This window comes from Capra hircus, chromosome 17, assembly GCF_001704415.2.
Source record: "Capra hircus breed San Clemente chromosome 17, ASM170441v1, whole genome shotgun sequence".
NCBI lineage: Eukaryota > Metazoa > Chordata > Mammalia > Artiodactyla > Bovidae > Capra > Capra hircus.
This window is the reverse complement of record NC_030824.1, coordinates 7,628,544-7,651,630: the sequence shown is the minus strand read 5'-3', so window position 1 is coordinate 7,651,630 and position 23,087 is coordinate 7,628,544. Positions and strand designations below refer to the sequence as shown.

Sequence of the window (23,087 nt, the reverse complement as noted above, 5' to 3'; positions counted from 1 at the left end):
GGTTGCCAGCCACTCCGACCTGCCCCAGCCCGGCCCACTGCCCCGGTGGGCCTTGCAGGTCAGACCTGGGTGCTACCACTGTCTGCTTCCCATGGTGTGGGTTTTTTTGTCTGCTCAGAGTTTCTGTTGGTGTAGTGCTGGGTAAGGCTCCAGTGTCATTCACTCCATTCAGATAACCAGCGGTCCTGGCGATGCCTACCCACCCCCCGTGATCCGCAAGGCCTGCGTGTCCACTTCCAGACGCTCTGCCCCGTCCTCCAGTCCCCTCTTTCCCTTTGCTAGTCGCACGGCTTCAGCCCTAAGCCACGGCAGAACTGGCCCCTACATTTCTTCATCAGGAGCACCTGGGTTGTTCTTGACCCTCTGTTCTTTATCAGCTTCCACGTGAGGTCTTCAGGTTACGCACTGGATGGCTAGGACAGAGGGACTGGATCAAATCTTCTCCATATTGAATATCTGTCCATGCACAGGACGTAAGTCTGTTTTGGTCTTTACAAACTATCATTATATAAACAATTTTTTTCCCCATAGAGGTCATTTATTTACCTTTCTGTGAATATATTTATATTCCTTAATATTTAATCAATTTAGGTTCCTTAGTAAATGTAACAGTATCATAACTTAGATAAAATGAACAATTCCTAGATACACACAAACTACCAAAACTGACTTAATACAAAGTCCTTATAGACCCATAATAAAGAAAGAGAGTGAACTAGTAACCAAAATACCCACAAAAAAAAGCCCAGGCCTAGATCAGGCTTCACTGGTGTATTCTACAGAACATTTAAAGAATTAATGCCAGTTTTCCCACAAACTCTTCTAAAAAGAGACTCGGAGGGAACATTTGTAAACTAATTCTGTGAGGCTAGTATTTGTTGCTGTTTAGTTGCTCAGTTGTGTCTGACTCTCTGTGACCCCAAGGACTGTAGCCCGCCAGGCTCCTCTGTCCATGAGGTTTCCCAGGTAAGAACGCTGGAGTGGGTTGCCATTTCCTCCTTCAGGGGATCTTGCTGCTGCTGCTAAGTCGCTTCAGTCATGTCCGACTCTGTGCGACCCCAGAGACGGCAGCCCACCAGGCTCCCCCCATCCCTGGGATGCTCCAGGCAAGAACACTGGAGTGGGTTGCCATTTCCTTCTCCAATGCATAAAAGTGAAAAGTGAAAGGGAAGTCACTCAGTTGTGTCCGACCCTCAGCGACCCCATGGACTGCAGCCCACCAGGCTCCTCCATCCATGGGATTTTCCAGGCAAGAATACCGGAGTGGGTTGCCATTTCTTACTGACCGGATAACTATAGACTAATAGCCCTTATAAATATGCACTCAGCCCTCCGTATCCACAGGTTCTGTATCCAATGATTCAACGGAGGACTGGAAATTCCAAAAGGCAAAAGGTGAATTTGCTGCGCACTAGCAACTGCTTTCATAGCACTGACATCATACTCACAACGATCCACATATCATTTACATTATATTTACAACTATTTACGCCTCAGGTTGGTAGGTGCCCAATATGCTACTGGAGATCAGTGGAGAAATAATTCCAGAAAGAATGAAGAGACGGAGCCAAGGCAAAAACACCACCCAGTTGTGGATGTGACTGGTGATGGAAGTAAAGTCTAATGCTGAAAAGAGCAATATTGCATAGGAACCTGGAATGTTAGGTCCATCAATGAAGGCAAATTGGAAGCGGTCAAACAGGAGACGGCAAGAGTGAACATCAACATTTTAGGAATCAGCGAACTAAAATGGACTGGAATGGGTGAATTCAACTCAGATGACCATTATATCTACTACTGTGGGCAGGAATCCCTTAGAAGAAATGGAGTAGCCATTATAGTCAACAAGAGTCTGAAATCCAGTACTTGGATGCAATATCAAAAACGACAAAATGATCTGTTTGTTTCCAAGGCAAACCATTCAATATCATGATAATCCAAGTCTATGCCCCGACCAGTAATGCTGAAGAAGGTGAAGCTGAATGGTTCTATGAAGACCTACAAGACCTTCTAGAACTAATACCCAAAAAAGATGTCCTTTTCATTATGGGGACTCGAATCCAAAAGTAGGAAGTCAAGAAGCATCTGGAGTAACAGGCAAATTTGGCCTTGGAATAAAGAATGAAGCAGGGCAAAGGCTGATAGAGTTTTGTCAAGAGAATGCACTGGTCATAGCAAACACCCTCTTCCAACAACACAGAAGACTCTACACATGGACATCACCAGATGGTCAACACCGAAATCAGACTGATTATATTCTTTGCAGCCAAAGATGGAGAAGCTCTATACTGTCAGCAGAAACAAGACCAGGAGCTGACTGTGGCTCAGATCATGAACTCCTTATTGCCAAATTCAGACTTAAATTGAAGAAAGTAGGGAAAACCACTGGACCATTCAGGTATGACCTCAATCAAATCCCTTATGATTATACAGTGGAAGTGAGAAACATTTAAGGGCCTAGATCTGACAGATAGAGTGCCTGATGAACTATGGAATGAGGTTGGTGACACTGTACAGGAAACAGGGATCAAGACCATCCCCAAGAAAAAGAAATGCAAAAAAGCAAAATGGCTGTCTGAGGATGCCTTACAAATAACTGTGAAAAGAAGAGAAGCGAAAAGCAAAGGAGAAAAGGAAAGATATAAGCATCTGAATGCAGAGTTCCAAAGAATAGCAAGGAGAGATAAGAAAGCCTTCCTCAGCGATCAATGAAAAGAAATAGAGGAAAACAATAGGATGGGAAAAACTAGAGAGCTCTTCAAGAAAATTAGAATACCAAGGGAACATTTCATGCAAAGATGGGCTCAATAAAGGACAGAAATGGTATGGACCTAACAGAGCAGAAGATATTAAGAAGAGGTGGCAAGAATACACAGAAGAACTGCACAAAAAAGATCTTCACGACCCAGATAATCACGATGGTGTGATCACTCACCTAGAGCCAGACATCTTGGAATGTGAAGTCAAGTGGGCCTTAGGAAGCATCACTATGAACAAAGCTAGTGGAGGTGACAGAATTCCAGTTGAGCTATTTCCAATCCTAAAAGATGATGCTGTGAAAGTGCTGCACTCAATATGCCAGCAAATTTGGAAAACTCAGCAGTGGCCACAGGACTGGAAAAGGTCAGTTTTCATTCCAATCCCAAAGAATGTTCAAATTACTGTACAATTGCACTCATCTCACACGCTAGCAAAGTAATGCTCAAAATTCTCCAAGCCAGGTTTCAACAGTACGTGAACTGTGAACTTACAGATGTTCAAGCTGGTTTTAGAAAAGGCAGGGGAACTAGAGATCAAATTGCCAACATCCCCTGAATCATGGAAAAAGTAAGAGTTCCAGAAAAACATCTACTTCTGCTTTATTGACTACATCCAAGCCTTTGCTTGTGTGGATCACAACAAACTGTGGAAAATTCTAAAAGAGATGGGAATGCCAGAGCACCTGGCCTGCCTCTTGAGAAATCTGTATGCAGGCCAGGAAGCAATAGTTAGAACTGGACATGGAACAGACTGGTTCTGAATAGGAAAAGGAGTACATCAAGACTGTATATTGTCACCCTGCCTATTTAACAGAGTACGTCATGAGAAACACTGGGCTGGATGAAGCACAAGCTGGAATCAAGATTGCTGGGAGAAATATCAATAACCTCAGATATGCAGATGACACCACACTTATGGCAAAAAGCAAAGAAGAACTAAAGAGCCTCTTGGTGAAAGTGAAAGAGAAGAGTGAAAAAGTTGGCTTAAAGCTCAACATTCAGAAAACTAAGATCATGGCTTCTGGCCCCATCACTTCATGGGAAATAGATGGGGAAACAGTGGAAACAGTGGCAGACTAACAAAGGTCTAGTCAAGGCTATGGTTTTTCCATGGTCACGTATGGATGTGAGAGTTGGACTATAAAGAAAGCTGAGCACCGAAGAATTGATGCTTTTGAACTGTGGTGTTGGAGAAGACTCTTGAGAGTCCCTTGGGCTGCAAGGAGATCCAACCAGTCCATCCTAAAGGAGATCAGTCCTGGGTGTTCACTGGAAGGACTGATGCTGAAGCTGAAACTCCAATATTTTGACCACCTGATGTGAAGAACCAGCTCATTGGAAAAGCCCCTGATGCTGGGAAAGATTGAAGGCAGGAGAAGAAGGGGACGACAGAGGATGAGATGGTTGGATGGCATCATCGACTCAGTGGACATGAATTTGAGTAAACTCTGGGAGTTGGTGATAGACAGGGAGGTCTGGCGTCCTGCAGTCCATGGGGTTGCAAAGAGTCAGACACGACTGAGTGATGGAATTCAACTGAACCTAGTATTTACATTGTACTAGGTATAAGTAATCTAGAGATGATTTAAAACATATGCAAGGGACTACCCTGGTGGTCCAGGGTTAGGACTCCATACTTTCACTGCCGAAGGCTGGGTTCAGTCCCTGGTTGGGGAACTAAGATTACACAAGCCATGTGGAGCAGCCAGAAAAAGTATACACAAGGATGTGCACTATATATATATGTTTTTAGGTTCTTTTCTATTATGGGCTATTATAAGATGCTGAGTACAGTTCCCTGTGCTAGACAGTAAGTTCTTTGTTACATGTTGATGTTCTGAGAATCTTGCTGAATTCTTCTCTTGGAACTTCTATGCAGTTTAACTTCTAATCCTTAGTTGCTCAGTTGTGTCCAACTCTGCCATCCCATGGACTGTAGCCCATTGGGCGCCTCTGTCCATGGGTTTCCCAGGCAAGAATACTGGAATGGGTTGCCATTCCCTTCTCCAGGGGATATTCCCAACCTAGCGACTGAACCTGGGTCTCCCATACCTCAGGCAGATTCTCTAATCCTTAAAACTTACTTTCTCTGTCTTGCTGCGCTGGCCAGCACCTCCGCACAGTGTGGGAAGGCAGTGACTTGAGTCTTTGTTCTCCTGGCTTTATCAGCCCTCGGGTTGGTTTGTGGTGGACTGCAGCTGAAACCTCTGTAATAGACGCAGCTGCCTATTGTCCCAGTTTGCTGAGAGCTTATTTTTATTCAGTTGTAAAAGGGGGCTGCCTCACACGGCCCTGTCCCAGCTGTCACCTCTGAGCCTCCGTCCCCTCCTGGCTTGGTTATGGGTGGGGGTAGCCCTGGACTGTCCCTCCATCTCCCAGGCTGCACTTGGCAACAGCTACCTAATTGAATCTGCTGCGTGGCCAGCGGTGGGTTTTCATTTTATTGGAATTTTAAATCGCTTTGTTTCTTCCGTATTTTATTAGTGTCAGTGGAAGCAGCTGTACCTGCAGGAATACTCGTGGGGCTGGCGGCTCCCGCCTTTGGGGTCCGGGGTGATGGGTGGGAGTCGGGTGAGGAGGGGTGGGCACCAGGGAGAAGAGCTGCTCCAGGACCTTCTTGGGTTCACCACCCCTTGGATGCTTTCCCTTTTAAGACGCAAGAGACAGGCTGGGGAACCTGTGGTCCCTCTGCGGGCTGAGTGTGGGGAAAGGGCTCCCAGCCTCTGGGGGAGATAGGGCAGGTAGAGGGTTTGAGTCTGCTGCCAGGCTCTGGGGGTTCTCGCCTTTTCTTCTCATTCCCACATCACAGTGGAGGAAACTGCGACCCCCAAGAGGGCCACGTGCTTGCCTAAGACCACACGCACATCCCCTTCAGGGCTAGCCAGGATTTGACCCCCAGACCATCAGGTCTCAGAGCCTATGCCCTGGGGGATCAGGGGGACAAGGGTGGGGCGGTCACTATACCTGTATCCTCAGAGGAAAGGCCACACCCCTCCCCCAAGATCCTGCAGAGTGTGCGCCCTCTCCCAGGGCAGCTGCCTGGGGCGGTGGGGTGGGGGTGGACCTCCCCACCTTGGACCACAGATCCCTGAGTAAGGCCCCCATCCCCATCCCCTGTACCAGCCAAGCCCCCGTGCTGCCACCAGGGGCCCTCTGCCTGGCCCATGCTCTCAGGGGAGCATGACTCAAAAGTTTCTGTTATCAAAACCGTGATGAGAAAGTCAAATATTCATAAGGGGGATGGTCCCCAGGTAGGCGGGTCCTGTTTGGGCCCCTGCCCAGCTGGGAGCAGCTCCGGGTCTCAGGACTGAGGTAGGAAAGGGGAATGGACTTTCCCTCCCCGCCTCACTCCCCGCCACCCCTTTCTTTTCTCCAGGTCACTTTGTCTGGTCAGCTGGATCAGGCTACAGCAGCCAGCCGCCCGGGCTCCTGGACACGTGGCTGCCCATGGCCCCCAGGTCCTCCACCTGCCAGATCTCAGGTCCCAGGGGTGAACTGCAGCCATTTCTGGTTCACTGGCACGTTCGGGGAGCTTGTGGAGGTCAATTCTGGGCAGCCCTGTGCAGACAGGCTGCTCTGATGCCATCACCCAGGAAGAAGCGGGAGGGGGGCTCAGACCTGGCTATGTCTTCTCCCCACTGGGTTTCTGACATCATCGTCATCAAAGGAGATGGCTTCTTAGGTGCTCTGGCCCCTCGCTTCACAGAAGGGAGCATTCCAGCCCCGAGACCAACGGGCTCACCCAGGGTCACGCTGCATGTGGCCCAGTCAAGACCTCTGTCCCTTAGTGAGAAACAGCACAGCCCGAGGTCTGGCCATGAGGCTCAGGGCCAGCACTTCCTGTCTGGGTTCTGCCTGGGGGAAGGGGGGGGCACCACGGGGGCAAGTCGGTCAGCCTAGGCCTGGGTGCTCGGGAGCCTTGTCCAGGCCTTGACTGGGCAGCAGGGCACCAATTCAATTTGCTTATCTCCTGTCCTGCTGCTCTCTTTCCCGTGCTCTTCAATTACAGGCAGAGTCAGCGACTCTTCCAGTAAGTGCAAAGGTGTCAAAGGGTCTGAGCAGGCAGGGCAAGTGGGACATCTTTGATGGCCCCTCCACATTCTCGTGGGGCTTCCCAGGTGGCGCTAGTGGTAAAGAACCCGCTTGCCAATGCAAGAGACATAAGAGATGTGGGTTCGATCCCTGGGTCGGGAAGATCCCCTGGAGGAGGGATAGGCTACCCACTCCAGTATTCTTGGGCTTCCCTGGTGGCTCAGATGGTAAAGGAATCCGCCTGCAATGCTGGAGACCTGGGTTCCGTCCCTGGGTTGGGAAGATCCCCTGCAGGAGGGCATGGTTGCAGCTGTTGCTGCTAAGTCAGTTCAGTCGTGTCTGACTCTGTGCGACCCCACAGACGGCAGCCCACCAGGCTCCCCCAGCCCCCTCCAGTATTCTTGCCTGGAGAATCCCATGGACAGAGGAGCCTGGCAGGTTATGGTCTATAGGGTCACAAAGAATCGGACAGGACTGAAGCGACTGAGCATGCACCACCACATTCTCTGATTCCGGCCTTACAGCAGGGAGGACCAGCGTGGGTCACCACGCCCAGCACTTGCCTCCAGCCTGCTGGCAGCAGAGGGCAAGCAGGAAACCCTGGCACCTGGACAGAGGTTAAAACGCACAGACCGTCTGAGCCAGCAAGCCTGTCCTGGAATATTACTTTTCCCCAGATATACATACATGGCCGAAGGTGGTGCTCACTGCAGCCCTGTATGGAAGAGCAAGAGGCTAGAAGCAGCCTAAGTGTCCATCCGTGGAGAGACGGGGAAAGGCGTTACGTTCACCTGCACGACAGCATACAGCGAGCGCACGCTTCCCGTCAGGTGGGGAGTGATCTCCAAGCTACATCAGGAAGGAGAAAAAGCAAGGCGCTGAGAAGCATCGGGCCGTGCATGTTGACATAAAAGGTATCTGCTGTCCCTCCTACATGCCTGCATTTTTCAGGAAGGTATTTAAGAAACTGCTAATGCTGGTTTCCTCTGGGAAGGGGAGTTATTTTTCACTGTAAATTCTTATGCTTTCTGAATTATATGCCACGGACAATCTATTCAGTGAAGTATCTAATTTTATAAAAGAGAATGTGTTCTCCCTGGAGGCTGTGTAAAGGAGGGAAGAGGGGCTGTGCATGAAAAACATTTTTCCTTGAAACCGAAAGCCCTTCCAGATTATCTGTCATTGTTCTGTTTTTGATGAGGCAGACAAATATTTCCCTAAACCCCTATCTCGGAAAGAACACCATCCGAGGACCTTCAGTTCTGAGGATGTTGATATAACATCTTAGGTTCCCCCCCCACCCTCCCCCCACTCACCTTGTCTTTCTGGAAATACCCTCCGGAGGCAAGTAATCAAAACTGAACCAGCATAGGACCTAATCAAAATATATAAGAAAAGGGAAGGAAAAGGCCATAATGGTTGACAAAAAAAAAAAAAACCAACACTTTGCATCAGAAAAAAATGTGGCCACAGAAGAGAGGGAGGTTATGGCTCAAAATTTCATTGTGAAGCAAACAATGTAGTGAGCAAGTGTTTCTCTAAGGCAAAAATGCAGAGAGTAGGCTAAAAAGAAACTTACAAAAGGAGAAATGGAATGAGCACAGGGAGAAAGGCGGCACAGAAAACAGGAGGAAGAGTGGGCAAAAGGCAAGGGAGACGGTTCGGAAGGCATTAATTAGAAGAGGGCACATAGGCAAGACGCACAAAAGGAGGAGGCTGAAGTAAAGGAACACACGCCTGGGAGCTGCCTGTCGAAGGGCACAGACTCCAGGAAAAGAGACTCTGAAGGGTCAACCCAAGACACAGGCTGGGAGAGGCACGGCATGAAAGAAGTGGAAAGATCAAGATGAAACCTAAAGGAGGAAGAAGCAGGCTTCAGCTTCTCCATGGTAACACCCAACAGTCGAAAAGAACACAACAAGGTTTACGAAAAAATCCTCAAGGAAACAGAGTGACCCAGGAATGATTTCTTTGCTCATTCAAGTAGAAAGCTCCAGACTGTGCTGAACGTGTGGGGATTCCAGGAGTGTGGTTCACAGGAGGCCTTAAGCTGTGGACTAGAGGGCAACTTCAGATGATGAGAACGTAAGGCAAGAGAACTGCTGGCGAGCACAGCCCCTGGTTACCTAGGAGCCTGTGATGGAAAGGCCTGTGGTGATGCAACCAGACGCTAACATCACAAGCCCTTGGGAGGAAGGTAATGGTATCAATAAGAAGGGAGAGAGGGGATCAGAAGTATAAATACATACACAGGTGTCCTCATTTTTAATAGCTGGGATCAAAAGATATTTAAAGCTGAAGTCAGTTAATAGAGGTTTAAAAGGATGACGTGAGCACTGAGAAAACGCTAGAGAGAGAAGAAGGATATACATCAATTTCATCATTTTGTTCATTTTAGAGTAGATGGAATAGACGCCGTGTCAAAGAAATAGAAAATTAGGGAATTGTTTAACACTGCACCACTGGAAAAAGGATACCAGCCTTTCCTATGATTAGTAGGTACACACAGAACTTAGATCACACAGGGAAAGACTTTTCAAAGCAATTAAAACAAAACACAGCATGACTGAACTGATACCAGGCATCTGTTGCGTCAATAAATGTAAATGGGCTAAACTCTCCTATTAAATATTTTTTAAAAGGCATTCAGATTGGATCACAAAGCTTAATTCAACTCTATATGATATGAGTCACAGCTAAACAAAGTAATTCAGAAAGGCTGAAATAAAAGGACTGGCAAAGGCTTCAAGAAAAACTGTGAATTAAAAAAGCATCTTAATATAAGGTTACCAACTTAATAGATAAAATTGAATCCAGGCCAAAAAGTATTAAATACAGCCAAGAAGGATGCAATTCACTATGAAGATTAAGGTACTAATATCTGTGCACTAAATAGCATTGCATCACCATTTGTAAGGCCAAAGCTTTAGGAGCCACAAGAGGTAGACGGGCACACATTAGCAGTAGGCATCTAATCCATTTCTCTATCATGACAGGCAAGTACACAAGACCTAATTAACAGGGCCATCCCCAAGAAAAAGAAATGCAAAAAAGGCGAAACGGCTGTCTGAGGAGGCCTCACAAATAGCTGAGAAAAGAAGAGAAGCAAAAGGCAAAGGAGAAGAGGAAAGATATACCCATTTGAATGCAGAGTTCCAAAGAATAGCAAGGAGAGATAAGAAAGCCTACCTCAGGGATCAGTGCAAAGAAATAGAGGAAATCAATAGAATGGGAAAGACTACAGATCTCTTCAAGAAAATCAGAGATACCAAGGTAACATTTCATGCAAAGATGGGCATAATAAAGGACAGAAATGGTATGGACCTAACAGAAGCAGAAGATACTAACAAGAGGTGGCAAGAATACACAGAGGAACTCTACATAAAAGATCTCAATGACCCAGATAGCCACGAAGGTGTGATCACTCACCTAGATCACTCACCTAGACATCCTGGAATGCGAAGTCAAGTGGGCCTTAAGAATCTCTACGAACAAAGCTAGTGGAGGTGATGGAATTCCAGCTGAGCTATTTCCAGTCCTAAAAGATGATGCTGTGAAAGTGCTGCACTCAATACACCAGCAAATTTGGAAAACTCGGCAGTGGCCAGAGAACTGGAAAAGGTCAGTTTTCATTCCAATCCCAAGGAAAGGCAATGCCAAATGTTCAAACTACTGCACAATTGTACTCATCTCACATGCTAGCAAAGTAATGCTCAAAATTCTCCAAGAAGGCTCCAAAAGTATGTGAACCGAGAACTTCAGATGTTCAAGCTGGATTTAGAAAAGGCAGAGGAACCAGAGATCACATTGCCAATATCTGCTGCATCATCGAAAAAGCAAGGGAGTGCCAGGAAAACATCTACTTCTGCTTTATTGAGTATGCTAAAGCCTTTGTGTGGATCACAACAAACTGTGGAAATTTCTTCAAGAGATGGGAATACCAGACCACCTTATCTGCCTCCTGAGAAATCTGTATGCAGGTCAAGAAGCAATAGAACCGGACATGGAACAACAGACTGGTTCCAAATTGGGAAAGAAGTACGTCAAGGCTGTATATTGTCACCCTGCTTATTTAATGTCTATGCACAGTATATCATCTGAAATGGCGGGCTGGATGAAGCACAAGCTGGAATCAAGATTGCCAGGAGAAATATCAATAACCTCAGATATGCAGATGACACCACCCTTATGGCAGAAAGTGAAGAGGAACTAAAAAGCCTCTTGATGAAAGTAGAAGAGGAGAGTAAAAAAGTTGGCTTAAAGCTCAACATTCAGAAAACGAAGATCATGGCATCCAGTCCCATCACTTCATGGCAAATAGATGGGGAAACAATGAAAACAGTGATAGACTTTCTTTTCTTGGGCTCCAAAATCACTGCAGATGGTGACTGCAGCCATGAAATTAAAAGACTCCTGCTCCTTGGAAGAGAAGCTATGACAAACCTAGGTAATATATTAAAAAGAGACATTACTTTGCCAATTAATGTCCCTCTAGTCAAGGCTATGGTTTTTCCAGTAGTCATGTATGCATGTGAGAGTTGGACTATAAAGAAAGCTGAGCGCTGAGGAATTGATGCTTTTGAACTGTGGTGTTGGAGAAGACTCTTGAGAGTCCCTTTGACTGCAAGGAGATCAAACCAGTCAACTGTAAAGGAAATCAGTCCTGAATATTCATTGGAAGGACGGATGCTGAAAGTCCAATACTCTGGCCACCTGATGTGAAGAACCAACTCATTGGAAAAGACCCTGATGCTGGGAAAGATTGAAGGTGGGAGGAGAAGGGGACACCAGAGGATGAGATGGTTGGATGGCATCACCGACTCGATGAGTTTGAGCAGGCTCTGGGAGTTGGTGATGGACAGGGAAGCCTGGCATGCTGCAGTCCATGGGGTTGCAAAGAATCGGACACAACTGAGTGACTGAACTGAAGTGAATTAATGGGGTAGATATAATTGGTAAATACTAAACTCTGAGCCCTGAAAAAAAGCCACATCTTTTCAAATTCCCATAAAAATTCATAAAACTCACCAAAAAAACCAGAGATCATATGGCAAAGAAAACTTCACTGAAATCCAAAAAAGTAGAAATCTTAGTATTATCTGATTATAATGCAATAGAACTAGAAATAACAAAACACAAAAGCACCTACTACCTAGGCTCATAGATGGAACTCAGATGAGCTTGAAGCCAAAGAAGAAATCAAAGCCAAAATTCTGTGGCCCCATGGACTGTAGCCCGCCAGGCTCCTCTGTCCATGGGATTATCCAGGCAAGAATACTGGAGTGGGTAGCCATTCCCTCCTCCAGGGATCTTCCCAACCCAGGGATCAAACCCGAGTCTGGTGCCTCTTGCACTGGCAGGTGAATTCTTTATGCACTAGGGCCATCTGGGAAGCCCACAGTGTATTTAGAAAGTACTGATAAAAATACATGTTAGAACCTATAGGATACATCTAAAGCAGTGCTCAGAGAATTCATAGGCTTAATTTTCCTTTTTTTCTTGTTTAGCAGTATAAAGATCTAAGCCTCTCAAAAATTGTTTTTAAAAAGCAAAGCAAGAGCATTTTAATAAAGACAAATGCATAAATTAATGAATTAGAAACCAGAAAAGGGTAATTACTAATAAATGGATCCTAAAGATGTTTCATTTTGGAAAGGAAGGGGGGTAGATAACCTCGTTAGCTAACTAACCTAATCAAAAAGGGGGAGCACAAAATACGCAGTATCAGAAACAAGGGTAACATAATCATTCAATAGAATTTATTTTCTGAAGCCTCAGGCAAATAAATTTTAAAACCTGGATAAAATGGGTACTTTTCTAGAGAAACATAATTTACCAAATTCATTCAAGAACATTGAAATCAATCATTACAGAAGGAATGGTGAACATCTCAGTGCTACCCAGACCTCCACCGACCACCCCTCCCCCACTCCCCCACCAAATAAATGCACTGGCCTAGACTGCTTCATGGAGGATCAACCAATCTTTAAAGAACAGATAATCCATTTCTACTTATGATGTTATAAAGGAGAGGAAGGAGGAAAGCCTCCACTGTCTTTGTGAAGCAAGTGTAACACTGATGGTAAAACCCAACAAAAACTGTTCCCAAAAAAGAAAACTAAAGACTAATGTCACTGATGAAACTGAAGTACAACTATTAAATAGAAAGCCCAACCCCATGGAATATTACAAAGAAATATTTCTCATGACCAAGTGGGAACCAACCAGGAAGGCAAGGTTGGTTCATTACTAAGAAATCTGTATTATTATTCATATTAAGAGAACAAGGGAGGAAAAAACCAACATATGATCAGTTTCATAGACATTGAGAAGTTCAAATTCCATTCTTGATTTTTAAAATTCTTAATACAATAGGAATAGGTAGACACTTAAGTATCTGCCCCTAGACCGGTATTTTGTGTTATGAGGAAATCCTAGAAGCGTCTGTTAGAGACAAAGCAAGAATGTCTATTGTCATCACTATTATTTTTTATTGTTCCAGGGATAGTAGGCAACATTAATAAGACAAAGAAATCAAGGTATAAAACTTGCAAAGTAGGAGGTCAAATTATTGCTTACGAATGATTTGATAGTATAACTGGAAAACTTAAGAGACTAAACTGAAAAAGCTTTATAAGCAACAAAATTTAGTAAGGTGGCAGGAGTTAATAGCCTTTATTTAAACACTTATGGAAGAAAAGATTAGCCAAGAAAGGTTAATGTTCCAGAGGCAGGAAACTTTAAAAACGTGCAAAGGTCTAAATGAAGAAAGTACTAACACGTTCCTGAGGGACATGGAAGAAAGTCTGAACAAACAGAAAGGTACAGATCATGTTATTGGAGGGAAAGCCATCATAAAAATGTCATTTCTTCCTAAATTAATTTACAAATTGCATGCAATCCCAGTGAAAACCCAAACAGGATTTTGTTCTTACCTAGATAAGTTGATTCTGTGGTCCAGACAGAAAACTAATAGAACTAAGGAATTTTTGCATAAGAGAATGATGAATAATAAGCAGGAAGCACCACCAAATATTAAAATGTGTTATACACAAGCTGTGACGTGAATGAACCCTGAACACGCTGTGCAGAGGGCAAGAAGCCAGTCACAAGGGGCCGCATACTGTATGAGTCCCTTCCCAATAAAGGCCGAGAGAGAGGAATCTGTAGAGAACGGAAGATGGAGGAGTGGGTAAAGGGATTGCTTCTGAGCTCGCAGGAATGCTCTCAAATGGACTGGGGTGACGGATGCACACTTCTAAGTATAGTAAGCCACTGAGTGGCACACTCAGATGGGTGGATCGTATGGTACGTGAATATCTCAACAAAGCCATTACAACTTTTAAGATGTATTATACTGCTACAATAATTAAACCAGCATTGCACTGATATCTGAATATACTTGTATCCATACCCCAACTTTGCACCAGATGAATTACCAAACATATCCGAGATGATATATTTTAAAAATTAAACCAGAGAACTAGAAGAAACCCTGGGGAAGCTCCCTCTCATTTTTTTTTCAACAGCCTCAGCATGAGAAAGGACATTAAGCATGACACAAAATCCAAAGTCCATAAAAGGAAATACTGACAAATTTCACTTCACCAAAAAAAAAAAAAAGTCCTCCATGACAGAATCGAAGACAAGATGACAATCTGGGGGAAGCATCTGCAGTTCATAGAAGAGACAGAAGTCTAATTCCATCATATACAAAGAGCTCCTATAAATCAATAAGGACAAAACCCAGGGGGGAAGAAACAGATCAAGAGGATGAACAGATAAATCAAACCACACCCAGCAAAGTTACAAATGCACACACCTTTGACTCCGTGTTTCCTGTCGTAGAAATTTACGGTGTGATTTTATTCACATCTTTGTGGCACATACCCAGGGACAAAGTTTGTGGCTGTGCTGCTTGTAATGGCAGGTGGGGCATGGTTCTCCTTAGGTGACTGGCCAAGTAAACAAGGGATCATCCGCACTATGAGAAACTATGTGCAAGAATGAGGGAGCTCTTCGGATGCTGACATGCAGAATGTGTTGCTAAGTGAAAAAAGTGAGGCGTCGGACAGCGGATTACAACACGTGTAGACACGCGTATTTGCTGGCATGTGCGTAACACATCTGGGGGAACAGGCAGGAGTAGGGAGGAAGGCTTTGTCTCTCTACCCCTTTATTCCTTTGGAATCCTGGACGACATGAGTATATTACCATGTCTAAAGATGGTTGTTGTTCAGCGGCTCTCTTTGAGACCCCATGGACTGTAGCGCCCCCCCCAGGCTTCTCTTCTCTGTCCATGGGATTCTCCAGGCAGGCACACTGGACTGGGTTGTCATTTCCTTCTCCAGAGGGATATTCCCAGACCCAGAAGTGAACCCATGTCTCCTGCATTGGCGGGTGGATTCTTTACCTCTGAGCCACCAGGGAAGCCCCTGTCTACAGATAAATACATATCTAAAAAAGAATAAAGCAACAAGATAAACAGTGATAAATGGTGACGGATCCTGTGCTATAGAGAACAGAAGGCAATAGGGGAGGGTGGGGACTGGGGACTGTGGTGAACTGGAGAGGAACATCCCTTTAAAGATGCAGGCTATGTTCTAACTAATAGCTGTGGCACAGGAGGAACACAGGCCTATGTTACCAGATTCTCTGATTCAAGACACACTGGATCCAGATTTTTATGCATATCTCCCTACTTTTTAAAATGTTTCTAAATACTTAAAAAATAATAAAAACAACAACAAATCTATGGTGGTTAAGAATAAGAGTTCAGAGGGCTTGGGACCCCTCTCCTGGATGGTAAAGGAGGACAGACCCTTGGAGGTTACCAAGTCTGCTCCCTAACTTGACCCATTAAGAAAAACCAAGGTCCAGAGAGGGGAAAGGACATGTCCAAGACCACACGGCAATTCAAGCCCCAAGCTGGGATCCCATTCGGGACAACAGTTGACTTTTGAACGAGATGGGGGTTATCTTGAGCGTAATTTACAGTTGGCCCTCCACATCCTCGGTGCCTCCACCAACCGCAGACCCTGGGGTACCGTAGTGTTCGCTACTGAAAAATACCCGTGTATAAGTGGACCCACACGGTTCAAACCTGCGTTGTTTCAGGGTTAAGTGTGTTTGCTTTCCCGTGACGCTACTCTCTGCTGACACAGACAGACACGGCATGTGGCGGGCCACGGAGGAAGTGCTGGGGTTGGGGTCCTGGTGCTGGTAAGCGGCCAGAGGAGGCTGCTGGGGAGGAAGGTTGTGCCTGGTGGGGTCAGCCAGGCAAAGGGAGTGGGTGCCACCATCAGGGAGGGACCCCAGCCTCCCAAAGGCCTGGGAGGGCACAGAGCGTCCAAAGCAGGCTGGCGGCGGGGGACACGCTGGAAAGGGGACGGCTTTCCCTGCCTGAGAGCTGCCCTGCCACGGCCTGAGGTGGGGTGAGCTCAGTATGGCCCGGAGGACACCAGCCCCGGGGGCCTGGAGCGGGCAGAGGAAGGGGTGGGAGCCAGGGCTGAGGGGAGGGCGCGTCACTCACACTTGCGCAGCTCCAGGCTCTTGGTCGGGCAGGCCAGGTGTTGGCCGGGGGCGTTCTGGGTCCTCTGCAGACAGGCCAGCATGGCTGAGCTGGGGGCCCGCAGCGGGGCGCACTCTGTGGCGGGGTCCCTGTGAGGAGGGGAGAGGAGGGGAGAGGATGTGCTGGTCACAAGGGCTGCTCCAGGCCTGCCTCCCAGCTCCCCGCCCGGCCCGACTCATTGTGTGGGTCACCCCTGCTCTGAGGGGCTTTCCAGACGCCCCCAGGCGTGCTCTGACCCTCGCCCACTCCATGCTCTCTCAGCAGTTCCCCTCCACGTTCCTTCGGGTGGCGGTGGGCTCCATTCTCTCGTAGCCACCTGCCAGCAAATCTGTACCAACCCCCCTCCCTCCTCCTCCCCCCTCCCCACCTTCAGCCTTGAGCTCATCCAGGGCACAGAACCCCCATCTGTAGGGCTATCTTGGGAAGCTACACAGAGGGGAGGGGTGTCTGGGAACTGCCCATGATACACGGGGTTCCCACTCATTGAAGTGTTGGTCTCCCCCTGGCCACCCCAGTCTGGCGACTTCTCACAGTACCCCTGGAAGGGTGAGATGTCCAGGGTGGGGTCCCTGCGAGAACCGGGGGTGACCTGTGCTGAGCCTGAGACCAGGCCCGAAAGGCCACCAGGCCCCCTGACCAAGTCCCCGAGCCCAAACAGAAAAAGCAAGGCCCACCCAGGGCAGCTCAGATGTGGCTCCAGACAGGTCCACGTGGGCTCACTCACCCAGATTCACAGAGAAGTGAGCATTTTTAGCTACACAAAACCTCCCTTTCCCTGAGAACCCGGAGCCTCTGAGGGGCAAGATGACATGGGTAGGGCCTGCCCTGGATGGATGGAGAGACGGCGGGACATTTCCTGCCAGGGAAAGGTGGGCCCAGGTGTGGGCTCAACCCCGGACACTGCTGAGGGCCACCCAGCCTGGGTGCCCCATCCCCATCCCCACCCCCACCGCCAAGGCCAGAGCTGCCAAGCGGGCGGCTGGTTTTAAAAAAGAAGAAAGTGGAGGGGAGGGTGTGTTGAAGGGGAAGAAAGGGAAGTTATTTAATACTAAACAGGTGTCTGGAGCCCTAAATTCTGCCGCTTTCTTCTAATAATGAAGTATTCATGAGGAAAAGCCTTTTTTCACTACTTTCTTAAGATACTAATTTCACAACAAGCTCCTTGTTACCGAGCAATTATTCCAATCTTGTATTTCCCCGAGACGGCTGCAGCCCCCTGTCTGTCCTGGACTCTCGGTAAATGAAAGACAATCACGTTCCCACCTTTCATTATGCTCTATTTTACTTTCAGCAAAGGTACCCTGAAAGAAATGATTTACTCTGAAAGGGACTTTTATTCAGTTTCAAAACCAATTTTCTCCTATTACTGTCTCAGGAAAAAAAAAAGAGGGAGAGAGAGATGGGGGGGTGGGGTGGGGGAGGGTCGGTGGGTCTAATGCCTCCCCTCCCCAGCTCCCCAATCGCCAGCCTTAACGCAGCGACGCGATAAAAGCTTCAGTATCCGCTTCCTGGCTTTGATTTCTGGTAATTTTAAAATATGCCATTACAATCAGGCAGAAATTACACAGTTGAAGAAGGGAATGAAGTGGGGCTTACTGCAGGGACGAAAGCCCTTGACTGCGGAAGGAGGCGCCGCTCCCCGGGGACTCGGGACGTGAGCAAGCCGGCAGCGGGGCGCGCCGGGGGCCCCTGGGGACACACCACACTCCTGGGGGCAGCCAGGCCCCCTCGGACACGCCACCCACCGTGCTGGGCGTCCGCACACACCCGGAGGCACGCGCCACATCCATTTTCCTGCAGGTGGGCACACCCCGACGCACCCTCGCCCACCCCAAGTGACACGCCCCTCTGGCACCTCTCAGCACACACGGGCCATCCACGGAAACACACACACTATCGTGAGCCTGCCTGGAAGGTGAGAGGCCTGGGGGCACCCTGGCAGCCCGGCCTCGGGTCCCCACTCTAGTCCAGAGCACCAGCCACCTCTCACTGCTCTGACAGACTTAGGGGGACAGAGGGGAGAGGCCAGCCAGCTTCAGGGCCCCAGCAAGCCCTCTCTGTTCAAAGACAAAACCCAGAGGGAGACGGTGCCCTCCCCGGGGCCCTCAGCAGCCAAGTGGGTGAGCCTGGCCCCCTGCACTGGGCTGCACGGCTGCCCGCAGGCTGGCATGGCTGCCCTCAGGCTGGCGCAGCACGGGACCGCGAAGGAGAGAGGCCAACACCCAGAGGAAACCTGGGACCCCCGGGGAGTCCCTGCCCCTCGCTGTTCTTGTAAAAGCACCTCCGTGATCCCTCCCAGGTCATTCTTCTCCAGGGTCCTGGCCCAGCCCAGCCCCACCTTGGGCGGTCCTCCCCACCTCTGGCCAATCGCCAGGCGCCCAGAAGCCCAGCCCCTCTCCAGCGCCCCGCCTTCCTCAGGGGTCAAGCACCCTAGCCTGCTTTTCAGTGGAAAAGGGCAAGCTGGGGGCTGCAGTGCTTACTGGGTGAGGGGTAGGCCGCCTATTCTGGTGCCTCCCCAGCCTCTCTCAGGCTCCCCTGGCGGCACAGACAGTCAAGAACCTGCCTACAATGTGGGAGACCCAGGTTCGATCCCTGGGTCGGGAAGATCCTCTGGAGAAGGGAACGGCTACCCACTCCAGGATTCTCACCTGGAGAATCCAGTGGACAAAGAAGCCTGGTGGGATACATACAGTTCATGGGGTCACAAAGATCGGACACGACTGAGCAACTAACGCCAGACCCCAGCAAATGCCCTCCCCGTGGGGCTCTGGTTTCAGCGTGCTCAGATGTGGACACCCAGGCAGTTCTGGGGGCTGTGAGAGACCACGAGGCCCAGCTCAGGGATCACAGAGGATTCCCCAGGGGAGACGGAGTCCCCGGGAAGGCCTCAGCTCAGCTTTCTTGGTGCAGCCGCCTGGCTAAGTCTGTCCCGTGCCCGTGGAGGACCAGCCGTCTGAGCAGCCAGCTGCACGTAGAGAAGAGGGATTTCTTCCTGGGCCCCCAGTACCCCAACCTCCTGCCCCTTCTCCCAGGAACCCTGTGCCCTGATGCCGGGGCGGCGGGGCGGGGGGTGAAGTCCGGTGAGGGAGTGCAGAGGACAGTCTGGTATCACCCACGTTATCTACTGCTTCCCAGGTGGCTCAGCGGTAAAGAACCAGCCTGCCAATGAAGGAGACATAGGAGACGCAGGTTCGATCTCTGGGCCGGGAAGATCCCCTGGAGAAGGAAACGGCAACCCACTCCAGTATTCTCGCCTGGAGAATCCCACGCACAGAGAAGCCTGGCGGGGCTCTGGTCCATGGGGTAAAGAGTCGCACGGGACTGAAGCGTCTGAGCGCACGCACACATATTATCTGCAAACAAGACAACCTCTTACTGGCCCTAAAGCTTCTCTCTGGTCCCAGAAGAGAGCCGAACCCTCTTTACCTGGCCCTCAAGGCCACTACGACCGGCCCCACCACCCTCCGCCATCTCTCCTTGCCCCCTGCAGCCCACTGGCCCCCAAACCTTTGCCAGCGCTGGTCTGTCCACTCACAGGACTGCCACCTGATCCCCTGTAACTCAGACGCAGGCTCCCCTCCTCTGGGGACCCCGCTCATGACCCTCATCACACAGAGTTGTAATTGCCGATTTTCGTGTCTGTCTCTCTCCACTGGACTGTTGAGTTTCTCAGGGGCAAGGACCATGTCTTATTTGTCTCTTTCTTCCCAATGCCTGGCAGAGAGCAATCGCTTAATAAACAGGTGTTGAATGACTGGCCAAATCCATGAATTTAGTTACTGTCAGATGAAGTGAGGGGGCGCCCAGAGAAGCCAAGTGTCCTGCAAACGGTCACACAGCAACTTGGAGACAGGGCTGGAGCAGGTGCTTAAGACAGTCATGATTTTTCCGTGACCTCCCCCACCCGCTTTCTGCTTGGCATCACCTCCGTCTACAGGAAAGCCAGCTGCCCAGAGCCCCCACCCTGACTCACGACTACTCCCTCAGCCAGGGACCATCCTGGGAGAGCTGCTCATTTTGAAACCCTATCTGCAAATCGGGCTGTTTAGAAGCCCAAGGTCTTTTGTGACTTTAATAATATAAAAGTCGGGGCGTGGGGGGAGAGGGGGAAACGTCGCAAGCCTCAATGATTAGACTGATTTGGCTACTGTCCCTGACTCGGGGGCTGATAAGACGCCTTATCTCGGAGGCACCCCTAGAAAAAGGTCCCCTCCACCAGATAATGCCCCCAGCTGTCAATATGCCCTTTCATAGCTGAGGATTTAGATAAAGGAAACGTGACAGGGGAGGGGGAAGAAAGGAAGGAACTTCCCGAGTCCGAGGAGGAATTGAGTCTGCAGCTCGCCTTGGCAGAACAATGCACAGCAGACGGATGTCTAAAGGCTGCCTTTATATTTATTAGAAGAACAGGGAACTGGGGCTTTTGGCCCTGCCTGCCTTTTGTCATCCCTTCCAGCCCGTCTGGCTGCAGGGGGTGTTGGGGGGCCACCCCTCCCCACGCTGCCAGGGGGAATAGGGAGCTTGAAACTGACAACACAAGCTGGTGCTAACAGCAGCGTGTGTCTGCGGAAAGCTCCCTCCGGGCCACGCCCCACACGCATCCAGTCTGTTACACCTCACCGCGTCCTCCTCCGAGCAGCCTCCCTGGTGGCTTCTATCTCTAGGCCCCTTTCACAGATAAGGAACCGGTCACAGAGAGGGGATGTCATCTGCCCAAGGTCACACAGCTTTCAGGTGGCAGAGCCTGAAGGCGTCAACCCCAGCCAGGGCCTGCCCCCTTGGGCCTCCAGCCTTGGCTCCATGCTGGGGGCTGGGGCCGCCCCCCATCTCACACACAGCTGGGCAGGAAGGAGCAGAAGCAAGGTCGTGCTTCTCCCCAGCCTCTGGCTCCTCTCCAGGAGGCTCTAGGATCACAGGAAGAGAGAGGAAAGGCAGGGAAGGAGGAAGAGAGGGCCCCCAGGAGGCCACTGATTCATCCCATGAACATTCACAGAGGACGATCTGAGAGGCCCACGTGGGCAGAGCAATCCTGAGATGGCTAGAGCAAGGCCCTGCCTCCAGGAGGGAACCCTTCTGAGGTGGCCGTCGTTTACCCAGCCATTCATTCACTCGTCCAGGCAGCAAACACTCCTGGAGCATCTTTTGGGGTCCAGCCCCGTGCCATGTGCTGGGAGGATGGAAATCTGTGAGGATATCCCACCAAGACAGAACATCCAACCAGACTGTATGCTCCCAAGGCCGGCCTGCTTGAAGTGGAATTCCCTGGCCTCTCCCCTCAGCCTCCAATATTTCCCTGAAGAGGCAGGTGGAAGGAACTCTCCTCCAGGAATCCTGTAGGTCAGAGTCTGCCTTTGCCATGCCAGCTGGGGTGGCCCTGAGCAGGTGGGAGGCAGGGACACACTTCCACAGCAGGAGGCGGCTGTGACCCTGTGAAGGCCCCCTCCCAGCCTTCCCTCCTCCCGGGAGCTGCCCCTTCTGGCCTCTGTGGCTCCACTCAAGGCCAAAGAAGGGTTGTGGCTGAGAGGAGGTCATGCCAGGCCGTCTTGGCGTCCAGTGAGACTAGGAGTTCAGAGTAGAGGGCCAGCCCCGGAGGCCTTAGGATGGCACCTGCCAGGCAGGGGCCAAGTCCCAGGATTCTGACTGGCTGCGTGACCCTGAAGACACAGCCCTTCTCTGAGTCTGTTTCCCTTGTGGAATCCTGATGGGGAGTGGCCCAGCCGATCGGGGGAGGCCCTTCGAACCTGGAAACAAGGCGATATTACTGTGTGGTTTTCCAACACAATCCAGTACATTAGCTGTGTGCAAGACACAGGGCTGAGTCCACACCCAGCGGGGTTTAGATGCAGTCAAGAGGGGCCGAGACAGGAGGCTGATAAAACCCACACTGTTAAGTGCTGAGTGGACAGTTGGGACTCCAAGTTCCCTAATAACAGGTGAAGGAGGTGCCTGCTATTCCCCAGACCTCATGACCTGCACTCAGTGTGGGCTGGAGCGCCCTCGCCCAACACCCCACATCCCGTAATTCTCACCTCCAACCCCTCACTGCACTTGAAGCCTTGCTCTCCTTCACCCTTTCTCTGCCCCTGGCCCAGCCCCACCTGCCGGGAAGAATCTGAAGTCGAGGCAGGAGGACCAGGATCTGGGAGGGGTGATGAGCACTGGACTGTGAGCCATGGAGAGCTGGGCTGGAGCCTGACTGTGTGGCCTGAGTGGCTCCCTTCTCTGGACGGGTTCCTACCACCACAAGCCGAGCCGGGCCAGCATGAAGCCTCAGAAAGCTCAAGGCCCCTCTATACCGGAAGGGGCAGGACCTGCCTGTCCTTGACCAGGACAGAAGGGTGGAGGGACCCTCACCCAGGAGTGCCACAAGGGCGCATGGCCCCTCCCCTACGACAGGCGGACCCATTGTCTGTCTGTCTTTTGCTCCTCTGTTCTCTGTTGCTTGCTCTCTCTGCCCCTCTATCCTGGTGCTTCTCTTCTTCCTTGCTGTCTCCTTTCTCACTCCTTTCCTGACCCCACTCTCCCCTGCCCCTTCCCCATCCAATCCCCCCAACTCTCTCTGCAAGGCAGCTGGAGTACTAGCCCACCCCACCCCCTCCTACCGCTCCCTCCCCCACTCCCGTTCCAAGCCCCAAGCCCGAGGCCTTCCAGGGGACCCTGTTAATAATTAAATGTTAATCTAAAAAGCAATTTGAGCTGTGGCTAGGCAGATCTGGTTAGAGATT

The 23,087-nt window shown here is 49.8% G+C and overlaps 1 protein-coding gene across 1 annotated transcript in view; it reads right to left on the bottom strand.

The window, feature by feature from the left end:
- Positions 1-23,087, bottom strand: part of FAM222A (family with sequence similarity 222 member A) — a 60,409-nt gene that overhangs the window by 12,813 nt on the left and 24,509 nt on the right. The window contains exon 2 of the mRNA XM_018061104.1: positions 16,324-16,451. Within this exon, the coding sequence (XP_017916593.1) occupies positions 16,324-16,405 (82 nt within the window). The 5' untranslated portion in view covers positions 16,406-16,451. The remainder of the gene's footprint in view (positions 1-16,323; positions 16,452-23,087) is intronic.